This window comes from Onychomys torridus, chromosome 1, assembly GCF_903995425.1.
Source record: "Onychomys torridus chromosome 1, mOncTor1.1, whole genome shotgun sequence".
Classification (NCBI taxonomy): domain Eukaryota; kingdom Metazoa; phylum Chordata; class Mammalia; order Rodentia; family Cricetidae; genus Onychomys; species Onychomys torridus.
The window spans coordinates 124,967,925-124,981,444 of NC_050443.1; the positions used below are offsets into that span (position 1 = coordinate 124,967,925).

General features: G+C 50.6%; 1 protein-coding gene across 1 annotated transcript in view; it reads right to left on the reverse strand.

The window, feature by feature from the left end:
• Window positions 1–1,582: 1,582 nt before the first annotated feature.
• The window catches only part of Pacs1 (phosphofurin acidic cluster sorting protein 1), a 138,048-nt gene continuing 126,110 nt past the window's right edge, over window positions 1,583–13,520 (reverse strand). Inside the window, exons 12-24 of the mRNA XM_036201791.1 lie at window positions 13,379–13,494; window positions 13,111–13,246; window positions 12,061–12,165; window positions 11,624–11,730; window positions 10,510–10,664; window positions 10,240–10,350; window positions 9,606–9,708; window positions 8,869–8,911; window positions 6,875–6,917; window positions 6,522–6,657; window positions 4,389–4,615; window positions 3,067–3,186; window positions 1,583–2,964 (exon numbers count right to left, since the gene is read on the reverse strand). Of these exons, the coding sequence (XP_036057684.1) occupies window positions 2,849–2,964; window positions 3,067–3,186; window positions 4,389–4,615; window positions 6,522–6,657; window positions 6,875–6,917; window positions 8,869–8,911; window positions 9,606–9,708; window positions 10,240–10,350; window positions 10,510–10,664; window positions 11,624–11,730; window positions 12,061–12,165; window positions 13,111–13,246; window positions 13,379–13,494 (1,518 nt within the window). The 3' untranslated portion in view covers window positions 1,583–2,848. The remainder of the gene's footprint in view (window positions 2,965–3,066; window positions 3,187–4,388; window positions 4,616–6,521; window positions 6,658–6,874; window positions 6,918–8,868; window positions 8,912–9,605; window positions 9,709–10,239; window positions 10,351–10,509; window positions 10,665–11,623; window positions 11,731–12,060; window positions 12,166–13,110; window positions 13,247–13,378; window positions 13,495–13,520) is intronic.

Genomic DNA, 13,520 nt, shown 5'->3' on the forward strand with positions numbered 1-13,520 from the left:
TGTCAGAGCAGTTGTGGCTATTTCTAAGACCCTCAGGCCTGAGCCTGTTGGTTTTCGATGTTGCCTTGTAGAAGGAGGGAAGAAAGGGTCACTGGACCCTAGAGAATGCACTCACAGTCCAGAGTGGGGAAGGGGAGGTATGGGCAAGAGCCCAAGTTCTTGTGTTTCGGGGCAGGCTGAGAGAGGGCCAGGGAGCAAGACAGGAAGAGAGTGATCCTTGCCTAAGTAGAGGGTCAAGCCTACACTTGAATCAGCAGCCCAGGTTACCAGGAATTTCTGCTTGGTCTATGAGGAAAACAGCCTGAACGGAGGATGTGAAGTGGCAGCAGCTGTTTTGATGGGTTCTGCTCACAGGCCTTACTCTGCTGTGGCCTTTCTAGTTCACAGGGCCCTGTGGGGGTCAAGGAACAACTTTGTGAAGTCAATTCCATCTCACATGGGCTCCAGGGGTCAAAGCCAATTTATGTTTGCATGGTAAAGTGCTGAAAACTTTCCCAGCCTTCCTTGGCTTCTGGTTCTCAGGAGTTAAGTACCATTACCAGCCTCGAAAGTCTGTCACTCAGCTGGGTGGGCTTGTAAGCACAGGATATAGGGAGTAGCTTACAGTCTGCATGGTGAGGCCAAGTTGTGAGCCTTCATCATGGGTACTTCTAGGGAGGCTCTGTGTCTAGGCCTGTCAGAGTACAGAAAAAAAGTTTACACCTAGGACACTGGTAGTGGTGGCAAGTTTTAAATGTCACCTTCACACAATCTAGAATCAGCCAGGAAGGGATTGTTTAGATTAGATTAGCTTTGGGAAATTGTATTAGTGGGAAGCCCTGTCAATGTGGGCATCATCGTTTGTGTGCTGGGTCTTGCACTGAATGAAAGGGACCCCACTACTTCATTACCTTCTGCTCTAGACTACAGGTGCGATGTGACCAGCTACTTCAGGTTCCTGTTGCTGCGGCTTTCCTGTAATGGGGTACTGTAACCTGGAATAGTGAGCCAAATAAACCTTTTCTTCCTTAAGTTTCTCTCCCTCTCTCTCTCTCTCTCTCTCAAGACAGGGTTTCTCTGTGTAGCCCTGGCTGTCCTGGAACTCACTCTGTAGACCAGACTGGCTTGAACTCACAGAGATCACCTGCCTTTGCCTCCTGAGTGCTGGGATTAAAGGCGTGCGCCACCACCGCCTGGCTTGTCAGGGCACTTTATCACAGCAATGAGAAAAAAGAGAAAAGCTGATCTAATCTAGGACACCGGCTACTGGCTCTCATCTCAGGTCAGGGACCAGTAGAGAATAAAACCCACAGGGGGACCCAGGCTCCAAACCACCCACCAGCCAAAGCAAAGACCACTTGACTCAGAAGGGAGAGACAGGTGTGTGCTCCACTGCCTTGGGAGATGGGTTCAGAGAAAAATAGGATCTGACATGGGAACAGCACCCACCCTTCTCTTGCTTCAAACTGGGCAGCCACCTTCAAGTCTGTTTCCACAATGGAGGGACACAGAAGTATACTCCTTTCCACCTGTGCATCTGGCTTATTCTGTCTGCTGAGGGTGGATGGTTGCAGTACAGATTGAGGGGCAGAAGCCCAAGGCAGTTGGTAAGAAATCACCAGTTTATTGAATGAAAAAAACCCAACATGGCCCCAATCTTCCCACCCCACTTATTCTCAGGCCCAGAAGACACCCTGGACAGTAGGGCTGGGCAGTGGAGAAGGACGTGAAGAGTCTGGCGTGTGAAGAATGAGAAAAGTATGTTCCAAGTGCAGTGTCTTGTGCCAGCCACACTGCTCAGAAGCAGTGAGAGAGCAGCAGAGAAGTCCAGGAGGTGCCAGAGGGCATGGAGGCTGGGCCAGATCTGTCCCTTCTCAGCCTCTCCTCAGGACATTGACAGAGGCTGAGGTAGGCCTGGGACCCATCCTTGGCTGAGAGGGAAGGGGACTGCTGAGGAAGACCTGGTAGAGATGGGTTTCTTTCTGCTGTCCCGCCATGGAGTGGGAAGACAGCAGTGAAGGGAGGCAAGCTGACACAGGAAAAGGAGACATATGGCTGGGTGAGAGTCACAGATAATGTGTATGGGGGGCGGGGTTCACCGCCTCCTGCCTCCTGCAGCCACAGAGCTATCTTAGGTGGGAGGATGGGAGGCGGTGGGAGGGAGGAGCCTCAAGGACAGGACCTGTGCACAGGACAAGTTACCCAACAACCAAAACCAAAACCAACAAAACAACATTTAGGACACAGGACATCCACAGGGACTTGAGGTGGCAGGAAATCATGCATGGGAAGAGACTGGGAAGGCCCCTCCACCCCAGAAACACCGGGATGCTCAGGTGTCCCTCCATCTCTACTGGGAAGCTGTGGGGCAGGTGAGGTCACAGGAATGGTAGGAGGCCCCAGCCCTGTAACAGTTCTCATCGCTATGTAGGGAAGGCAGGGTGTGTAGCAACCAACAGAAGCCTTGGAAATTGAAGGCCTGGTGGCCAGGCGACGGTAAAGTGCTGGGTTGACTCACTGTGTACCAGAACTCGGGTTTTTCATTTCTAGAAAGGGAACCAGTGCTGCAGAGAGTGAGTGAGGTGAAGGAAGGTCCGGATTATTCAATTATAGGGATTATGGGCACCAGAAGGCAGAACCACCCAGCTCTGGGCCTGGAGCAGGAGGGAGGAGGGTAGTCCAGAGATGGGCTGGGCAGTGAGAGGGGAGGGCTGCATCCCCAGTGGCAGTGTCCTTCAGGACTGGGCATGTAGAGGCAGGCCCCAGTGCTGGGAAAGGGAGGCTGGGCTGGGGCTTGCTAGCCTTTCCCTGCCTGCAGGTGGTGAGGCTGGGTGGCAGTGCCAGGAGGGAGTGGTTGGGAGGCAGGGTCTCAGGTAGTCTTGCTGCCACTGAAGAGTCCCACTGGAAAGTGCTTGACATGAGTGGGCCACTGGGCAGCCAGCTGGAAGAACTTGATGTCACTCCACTCAACTCCATCGATGGACACTAGGTGATAGAGAAGATATAGGTTATGGGTTAGCTAAAGCCATCTCCCTACCCCTCAGGGAGGATGTGGCTCCCTCCCTCACCCCGCTATCACCACCGCACCTCTCAGCATGGTCTGCTGCTGCTTTGCAGAGCAGATGAGGCGGCTGATGCCCTCGATGACCTGGCTCTTAGAATCCACCTCCTTTTCCCGGGGCTTCTTGCTCAGGAAGATAGTGGGCACTGGAAAGGCAGCAGGAACCACCTGTCACAGACTTGGGAAGCAGCCATTCCTTTCCCTCCCAGTCCTTCTTGCTGGAGCAGGGGAGGTAATTTGCTCCCCATGCTTCCTGACCTTGGCTGTTCATGAGGAACTTTAAACTCCTGTGCCACTTTGCTAAAGAGTCTGCATTTCTGTCTGGGCCTATCTTCACCTGTACAGTGAGGCTGTGGGGCCAAATGGTCTCCAAAATCTCTCCTAGTGGGAGTGTTCTGGGCACCTTGGGCCAGGGCCTGCCTCCCTGTCTGGGTCACCAAGGCTGTGGCTGAGGAGTGGTGAAGCAGCAGATGTTTACACTACCTCTACCCAAGATGTGGAAGTACTCCCAGCTGGCTCTACTCTGGGAAGGAGGGAAGGTGGGGCAGGCCCCTGCTGGGTTGCTGGAAGGACCCTATGCAAGTCTAGTAGTGGGCTTGGCTGCACGCCTGGCTCTGCCCCTCAGAGAAGTCTGAAGGGAGAAGGCACACACAGGAAGAGGCACATCTGCTCAGGAGCTCCTGTAGAGGCAGGTTTGGGGCCATGCAGGACATATGTTGCAGGTACACATCTGGAGCTACAGTGTTCCAACTGGTTACCCAAGCAGTGGTCTGGTGGTGGGGATTCCTGTCTCACTTTCCTGGAGAACAGGACCCACGACTGCGCCACAACTCTGCTTTGATGCTTTAATCTCCCCCTTTATCCGGAATGGGCTGTATGCTCTTCCCCACTCTCTTGGGTGTGTGTGTGTGCGTGTGATTATTTTGAGGTAGGGTCTCATTATGTAGACAGGCTGGCCTTGAACTTGTCATTTTCCTGTCTTAGCCTCCCAAATGCTGGGATTACAGATGTGTACCACCAGGCTCAGATCCTCATCACTTTTAAAAAACAATCATATCTTTTGCTCCTGAAGCATCCCTGGAATGGCTTCCATCCCTGGGTATGAGTGTTCTGCTCCAAAATCATGGTGGCCATGGAGGTGCCCCCTCCACCCCATATCCATCCTGAAGTCAGTGTGGCCTTGGCTTCTAGGTGATGCAGAGCTGATTTTTGGGTCCTAGGCTGACCTCAAGATCTACATACAAATACACATATCCTATCCGGAAGCAGATTCCTGCCCAGACCCTAGGACAGGGACTTGGAGGAGAGGCCACCAAAGTCTGCTGGCCTGGTGTCTTCCACGGCCTACCTTTCTTGTTCTTCTCTTTGGTGACAACAGTCATTGCCATGGTGCCAGAAAGCTGGGCTTCCCCTGCATGTGGCAGGCGAGAAACCTGCACCGAGCGGAAGACACTCTTAAGGGTGTTCTTCGAGCTGGCGTCCCTCTTGTCACCTTCTCTCCTTCGCTCTCCAGGGTGGCCCAGCCAGTAGTCCACCTGGAGGCCAATCACATCCCCATATGGGCTGTTTGGGCTCCTGGAGAAGTGATGAAGACAAGATGTTGGCTTTGACCTCAGTGCCTGGCCACATGGGACCAACAAGGGGTGGAAGAAACTGCTTTTGGGAGCAGGAAATGGGGAGGAAGGCCAGCCAGCTGGCTCTGTTTCTGCCAGCGACACAGAACCTTCTCGTGTGGGGGTGGAGAACTGGGGTGATCTGAGAACAAAGCCAGGAGAAGATAAAAGCCCAAATCATGGTGAGGAGATCAAAACCGTCACAAAATGAAGGAAGCAGAGCAGAAAGCTTTGTGAAAGTGCACACACACGCGCGCGCACACACACATACACACACACAAAGCCAAAGCCCAAAGCAGGCAGATGGCTGGAGAGAAGCAGCGGGCAGGGGCTGGAGCAGCACCATGGCTTCACAGCCGCCTTGGGAGCCAATGGATGCTGCCCTGCACTTCTGCTTATGTATGGCACTTTAGCTCAGTGATAATTTTAGCTCCTGGGGGAAATGGAGTGTTTTCTGAAAGAAGGCGTCAGACACAATAGGTATCCAGGCTATGAAAGTCATTTGACTTTTCCTTCTGCTGGTGGCTCCATTAAAAAACAAGTTGAAACTGGATGAAAAAAGAGGTCAAGGTAGGGGTTGGTCCCACAGTCCTCAAATCCAAGCTGGACAGAAGCCCATCATGCAGTGGATGAGACAGAAAACAGGCAGAGTGTGGCTGCGTTCTTAAATTGTCTCTTCCACGGACAGCAGAAGACCATGAAGGGAAATGTACAGAAGAGAAGGGCTGGACTCTGGCTTCAGGGCCCATTCCTTCCTCAGAAGCCATGACACTGTCATGGCACTTCTGAAAAGCCATTGAAAACACCTCCCCATTGGGAGCTATGAGGAAAGGAAACTGAAGACAGAAAAACAGAAAGGATGTTGTATTCTATGTCTGGCCACACCCAGCTTTCCTGCCTAAAAATCTTTGTTCTTTACCCTCCTTACACCTATGCTTGCCCTCCCTCAGATGTGGCAGGAAAATAGCTTGCTGGCTGTCTCCCTGAACTTTAAGTACCTGATAGTCTAAAGAAACCCTCTTCCTTCCTCCACCTCTGCAATCCCAGTTACAAGGTCTTCGCCAGTTCAATGCTGCAGACCCGACCTGGAACCTGAGCCACTGGCTGCTGCAGGTCCAGGGCCTCCCGTGGGACAGGTGCAAAGAAGGTGCCACTCTGAAGCAATTCCCACACTGACACTGCTGTTGCCACTCAGGCCTCACAACATCCCTGTGAAGTGGCCAGTTCACCTCTACACATAGCAGAAACTGAAGCTCAGTAACATGCTTAAGTCAACACAGTGTACATAGGATGGGGCACTGCCTAACCCAGGCATCTTTGACTCCCAATCCCATGCCATTCTTATAGTCCCAGCACAGTGGTTCTCAACCTTCCTAATGCTGTGACCCCTTAACAGTTCCTCATGTTGGGGTGACCCCCGACCGTAAAATTATTTTCACTGCTACTTCATACCTGTAATTTTGCTACTGCTATGTACTGTAATGTAAACATCTGTTTTCTGATGGTCTTGGGTGACCCCTGTACAAGGGATCACAGCCCATGGGTTGAGAACCACTGCCCTAGGTCCTGCAGGAAGCTACTTGAACCATACTTTAATGGCCTACTGGGGCCACTCTGTCCATACAGCCCCAGCTGACCCTACAACAATGCAGAGCAGACAAAGCAAGAAGCATCAAACTTCACTGAACTTTCTTTCAATGTCTCAATTACCTTGTGACTGGTCTCTGAATTCTAAATTCTAATCTAAGCCAGTGCTCTTGCCCAGATGGCTGTGTTGTGCCAGTGTGCCATGCCTGAGAAGGGAGTCGGGTTGCTAGGCCTGGTTAGAAGATCAGGGCAAGACAGACAGGATTGGGGAAGAGCCTTACCCCACAATGGCGAGGGCACTGCTCATGGATGGCGATGAGGGAGGGGTAGCTGTGGCATCTCGGCTCAGGCCTGAGCTTGAGGGTGGTGATGTGGAGGGCACAGTAAGGCTGACCACAGGTGAATCATCTCCATCACCTGTCAAAGGGACAAACACAGTTGGCCAGAGGCAGTCACCCTTGACATGCTGGTGGCAGGAAGTGTGCTTTCCTTTCCATGGACCCCAGGGTGTCCTGAAGAGTGGGACCCATATCTTCCTGTTCAACTGTTTCCTTTAGCACACTCGACCAATTACACCCAAGAAGACCTGAAAAGTATGACCCTCACTCAGAGAAGCAAAGGAGCTCTGGCTTACCTGCAGTGGAGGGTGAGTCTTCAACTAGGCCCACTTTCACAACCTGGAGGGAAGGGATATTTGTTAGGTTCTCTGTCAGGGTAGCAAGCCCCAATCCAACTGTTAACAGATGGCCAGCACCACAGCCATGACTACATGGTGTTTTGTCAAAAACTATAAAGAGGCTGTAGATTCCATCGTTGGCACCATAAAACTAACAGAAAGAAAAGAATCCAAGTTCTGTGAGGTGGGCCATAAGACTTGGCAGCCCTTCTCTGGGGGCTAGGGCAGGGCCTACTTTGAAGACAGTGTCCTGACCTCCTTTCTTCTGACATGAGACTGGCAGGAGCCTAGGAAACTGCTCCATCTTTGGAGCAGGCGATCTCAAGGCTGGCCTGGCTGTGTCAAGGCAAGTGGACTGCCGAAGGCACAGACACAGCTTTTCTACTTCTCAAGTTCCGAGGATGGAAGTCTCTGGAATTTGACATGGACAGAGTATTCTGGAAAGGATGGAGGGGCCCTCCAGTGGCCAGAAAAAGATACAGCTAGAGGCAACCTGCTTAATACATTCTGTGTTCTAAAGGACAGGTGGGGGTCTGGTGTCCTGCACCTGAGTCAGCCTATGTAGCCAAACAGTTGGGCTGGAGGCCAAGGGCTGGGCTGGGCTGCTACAGCAGAGACCGTGTGCCTTTTTCACGTGGCTCCTGGAGGATGGGTCTAAAACGGACACTCTGGGGCTTCCTGGATACAGCTATTCTCTTCCTAGCTCTCCTGGCAGTTTGTGAGGCTGTTAGTTCATGTGGTTAATTCATTTTTTTTTTTTTTTTTCTATTGAGATGCTGCAAATGGAACCTAGGATCTTTTTTTTTTTTCCTCCTGTATGTAACTCTGGCTGTTCTGGAACTCACTCTGCAGACTCAAGCTGTCCTCAAACTCAGAAATCTGCCTACCTCTGCCTCTCGAGTGCTGAGATTAAAGGTGTGTGACATCACCACCTGGTACAGAACCTAGGGTCTTATGCATGTGCTCTGTCACTGAGCTATGGCTGAAAACATTTTTTTAAAAATGTCTCACTTGGTTCTCAGAGTCTAGTGACTGACAATTCATGTCCCCAGTTTCATGAAGGCAACAGTTACACTGCCAGCCTTGGTGGTAGCCAGGATTCTGAACTGCCATGCAGCTTTCCAAGGGCTGACTAGGTATCTGGAAAGGCCAGAGTAAGCCTACTTATCTCCCCAGATGAGACCATTCAGGACATTCTTGGATGTCCTGCAATCAGGATGGAGACAGTTAAACCCAGGTCTGCTTAGCTCTTCTCCTGTAAAGGTTTTGAGATATCTTCAAGATTACAGGAGATAAAAGTCAACTCAGAAGGGAAGTCAGAATGTCTTCTGATGGAAACACAGTTTTTAGCCCTCTGTAGGGTACTCTGGCTCTTTGGAACTCCTAGGTTCCTGAGATCCAATCATTGCTAAATGAAAAAAACCAAAGGCATCCATGAGAATCTTCCTTTATTTCAAGATCAATTCACTTGACTTTCCCTAATTCACTAATATAGACATCTGCATCAGGGAGGCTTTTCCTTAACGTCATCCCTGTGAAGTAGCTGGTTCTGGACTTCTCAGAATGCCAATGTTTCACTATTCTGAGGTCACTTCCTCCTCTCTAAGCTGGGAGAATCCACACTGTAGATTGAGCTCCAGAGATACAAGACCCCAGGTTCAGGGCTTGGTATGATAAACAGGAGACACCAATAACTAATCTGGGGATAGTTCTTGATTAGGGAAAGGATGTACCTCTGTAATTCTAGCATTTAGGAGGCTGAGGCAGGAGGATCACGAATTCAAGGCCAGCCTTAAATTCAAGGCCAGCCTTAGCTACAGAGATTCTGCTGCCTCTGCTTCCAGAGTTTTGGATTTAACAGCGTGTACTACCACATACATACAGCCTTTTCTTGCATGAAAGGAAAGCAAGAAGGCTGGGAGGCTGGTTGGAGGAGGGGAGCAAGTACGTACACCAATGAAGGGAATAAACTTCTGATAGGAGTCTTCATCAGGGCTGTTGAGAAACAGGAAAGGTTTACAATTAGTGGGTTTGCAAGAGTGCTGGAGAAATAAGCTTCCCTCACTGTGTCCTGCTCAATAGGGTCCAGAACACAAGGCTACAGTTTCCTGTCACACTGCAGGGTGGCTACTCATTGAGGGCAGAGTGGAGAGCACAGAATAGAGGCAGAGAGCATGCTGCAAACAACACTGCTCATACTTGCCAGCTGATTTCAATACAAGGGAGGAAAATGACTGATGCCTATGCAGGTGCAGGCCCAGGCACGAAGCAAGCAAGCTGCATGGAGGCTGTAAAAGACATGCTTATCCCTAGTTCCTCTATGACAAGAAGTGCAATTGTGGAAAAGGAAAACATAAAAAATGAAAGGCCTCAAGGTAAATCTGTGTTTGTTTTTTTTTTTTGTTTTTTGTTTTTTCTTTGTTTTTGAGCTGAGGATCGAACCCAGAGCCTTGTGCTTGCTAGGCAAGTGCTCTACTACTAAGCTAAATCCCCAACCCTGTGTTTTGTTTTTTTGAGACAGGGTTTTTCTGTGTAGCCCTGGCTATCCAAAACTTGCTCTGTAGACCAGGCTGGCCTTGAACTCAGAGGTCCACCTGCCTCTGCTCCCAAGTGCTGGGATTAAATGTGTGCACCACCACTGCCCGGCTACCCAATCTGTTTTTAAGAAAACTCCTAATGTTAGACTTACAACTTATGCCTGCAGGTCAACATGGCTTCGGCCACAGGCAGCTGGTGCGTTGTGGCTGCTCCATTGACATACTGCATTACACGACCCACCACATCCAGTGGCTCTGCAGAAAAGCCAGGAGGGACATGTCCATTTCAGTGTCCAGCCCCACAGCCCCTCAGAGAGGCCCTCCTAAGTCCTAAGCCAGGACTCTCAGAGCTGAGATGAAGAAAGGATTCTAAGATCCTCTTGGCCATGAATCCAAGGACTCATAAACCAAAGCAGTCTTCCCTGACCTTAGCTGTACTCTGATGCTAGCATCACCAGTGGATGGTATGGGGCTACCTGCTGGTATGGTGTCACTCACTCCACAACAGATTGATCAGTGGCACTCCCTATTGCCTATTTCACATCTATAAGAAGAGCTGGCCCAGGTACCAGCCATATGACCTTCTTACTTTTAGATGCAGGCAGAAGCTATCCCGAGGAGAGGGCCATACAGGGTACACCTCCATTAATGAATACTGACTGGGAAAGGGGTGAGGCCAGGAGGTGAGAGCTATAGGAATGGGAAGAAGGTTGCTCCCCACCTTCTTCAGCAGCATTGGGGAACCAGAACCCTCACTCCTTGGGGTTTTCTTTTAGGGACTCTTACCTGACACTGGGGGCTCTGAGCGACTGAACAGGTCTCTCCAGGCAGAATCAAGGAAGGTGCTGCTATATCTACTATCTACTGAGCCCAAGTATTTGGCCACTGGATGAGAACCTGGCAGAGGGAAAAACCATAGAGTAAAAGATTAGTGGGTAGGATGGGGGTCAGCTATCCCCAGCCAAGGTCTAGCCTTTAGTTTCCCTGACCAACTCCCATCCTGCTGCAGGAACCAGGTCTGCTGAGAGAAATCTCCTGATTGCTGCCAGACTTTACCTAGGGGAATGATGAGGAAGCGCATGTAACCCAGCCAGTCCGGCGTTTTGCTGGCAAGGGACTTGACAAAGAACCGGAGAATGGAGCTCAGATAACTCTGGCTGCCGACAGCTGCCACCTTGACTGGCCTCGGCATGGATGAGTTGCAGTTGCAGCTGAGGAGAAAGAGGGTGTGCACACACCATACTTAGGTCTCAGAACCCTGCTTAGGGCAGGCCTCACACTCTGACGTCATGCATTTCTAAAAGCCACGGGGAGCCTGCCAAGAAACAAGGTGACACAGGGAGGCATCAAGCTACAGTGCTGCTCCAGAAGGCAGGCAGCTGTCTGTGGACAAGGCCGAAGCTGGCAGAACAAGCTGAAGTGCTGCCTGTGGGGCCTAGAGTTAGCCCAGGCCCAGACACCTGGAATCTCCTTGCTCGGTCACACGGGAGGGGACACTAGGCCTCCCTCAGGTGGCCCTGGTGAGGGAAACACAGGATCCCCATTAAAAAAACGGAATGTAGGGTCGGGGATTTAGCTCAGTGGTAGAGCACTTGCCTAGCAAGCGCAAGGCCCTGGGTTCGATCCTCAGCTCCAAAAAAAACAAAAACAAAAACAAACAGAATGTGGACTGGAGAGATGGCTCAGAGGTTAAGAGCACCGGCTTCTCTTCCAGAGTTCAATTCCCAGCAAGGACATGGTGGCTCACAACCATCATACTGAGATCTGGTGCCCTCTTCTGGCCTTCAGGAATACATGCAGGTAGAACACTGTATACATAATAAATAAAAAAAGATGATTAAAAAAAAAAAAAACAAACCAGAATGTTACCATAGAGGGAAGGAATGTTAAGATATTTTTAGAACCCTGGATTATCTTCTTTGTCTTGGGTTTAAGAGGAAGATGAGGTAAGTTAAAGTGAGCCATGAGTCCAGGTTGTGCAGATGGAGGGCAGAAGGCTCAGCAGCTGATAGTCTAGGGGCATGGAGCACTACCACTGGCTCTGTCTCTAAGTACAAGTTGGAGCTGCAGCTTCCTAGCACGAGAGTATTACCACTGCTAGAAGTCGGGGTGGGAAGATGAGGCAGAGGAACCACAAAACGTTGTAAGAAAAAGAAGCCAGAGCCCTTACTAGCGCTGAATCCTAGTGAGCAGGGCAGACAACACGGCCTGGACCTCCACTATCGAGCAGGTGCATACAACAGGCTTCCTCTGGTCTTGGAGCAGTTCAGCCACATACTGGAGGGGAGGAAAGCAGGGACATAGGTAAGTCACATCACTCCCCACAGACACCGAGAGGTCAGGCAAGGCCCAGACTGAACTGTAGAGCCCCAGTCCTGGCTATGTGTAAGAAAAGAGCATAGCAGACCCCATGGAAACATGCTGATTGTGAAATGGGGTGCAAAAAAGGTTCCAAGTACCACCCATGTCTAGGCATCTCCGGAACTAATGTTTCATAAGGCAGATAGATGGCAGATGAAGTCACTCTTCTGTTTCCCCGTGTGCTGTTTCAAGTCACAAACTGGGAGCATCTATAGACCCCATATCCCTTGACCCTCAATACTCTACCTGGCCCTGCCAGTCCGTAGTGTTCACCAGGATGACATTTTCTGGGAGGGCTGCATCGGATACCAGGATCTGATTCAGCTGGTCGTATACCACCTTTCTTGGAATCTGCAGAAACAAGTGTTGGTTGGGCATTGTCCAGGAGGTGGGAGTAGACAGAACTTTTGGTCCAAGAGTAACTAAGGATTTGTGGAGACAGTCTCCCATTGATCAGACTAAAATGGAGATGAGAAGGAGGAACATCAGTGTCCTTGGAGAATATACTAACATACTAGGGCACAGAGTCCTAGTGATGCTTGTTCTGGGGAGAGCCTGTGGGGCTGGGAAGGCATAGTTTCCCATGAAGGGCATGACTCCAGGATAGCAGGTGGAGGAGTGAGAGCAGTAGCTGGCGCTTGGAGAGGGCTGCCAGGTCAACAGGGAGAACAGTGATGAGTGGCAGCAGGCACTACGTGGGGCCCACTGTCCCAGGGAACAAAGGTATTTCAAGAATAGCGATTCAACAGAAGGACAATACCTCACCCTAGGTGTCAGGCTATTCTAGTCTCAGGTTCATTTGCAGCTTTGTGATAGCATCGAATTTAGGAAGCTATACTACCATACCTTTGTCCTTCCACAATATTTATCAGAGAAATTTGGCTGCATAACTCTAGGAGAAGAGTAACCAGCTTGGGTTACTTGCTGCCCTGGCTCTGATACCACTGTCGCAGTAAGGACTTACTCCCCAGGCCTGTTTATCCTCATATTTTCCCCAGCTACCCTCAGGTTCAAGAGTAGGCGAAGTAGAGCTGGGAATAACCATGGCAGTTCACTGGCAGGGGAACAATGCCAGCAGTTCTTGTTCCTGCCCCTGTTCACCACAACTCAACTGGAAACCAAATTCTACATTAGCTGAGGATAACAAATGTGGTAGACTTCTCTAACGTAAGTATCTCAGAAAAACCTTGGAGTCCTAACACTTCTAACATCCCTTCTTCCTCTCCACTCAGCTATCCAAGAAACAAAGTCTGAAATCCAAGAGAGGTTGTGATCGTTCCAGGAACCCAAGATCACCTGTGTGCTGTGGCCCAGGTCAGGAGAACGTTCACTGTCAGAGCTGTTGGTCCTCTCACTTAGGGGCTTGGAGAGCTGCCGCTCCTTCAGGGGAGTGCTCCTCTTCTGTCGGGGTGTGTGTGTCCCTTCCACCTTGCTGATGGCAGTAGGGAGGGGTTAACAACCTTCCAACACCAAAGTCCCGTCAGCCCAACCTTCTTCCCACAGGAAATTGGTACTGAGTGTGGCTGCAGGTCTTTGCTGCCTGCTTCCTTTCTCTCTGGAGTACCTGGGGGAGGCAGAGCCCTGCAGATCCGTTTTGCTGGACTTCATAGGAGTTTTGACTTTTTCTGGTACAACTAAACTTGTGCTCACATCTCCAAACATGTCTTGGTCAGTGATTTCCTGCCGCAAGAAAGGTGACAAAGAAT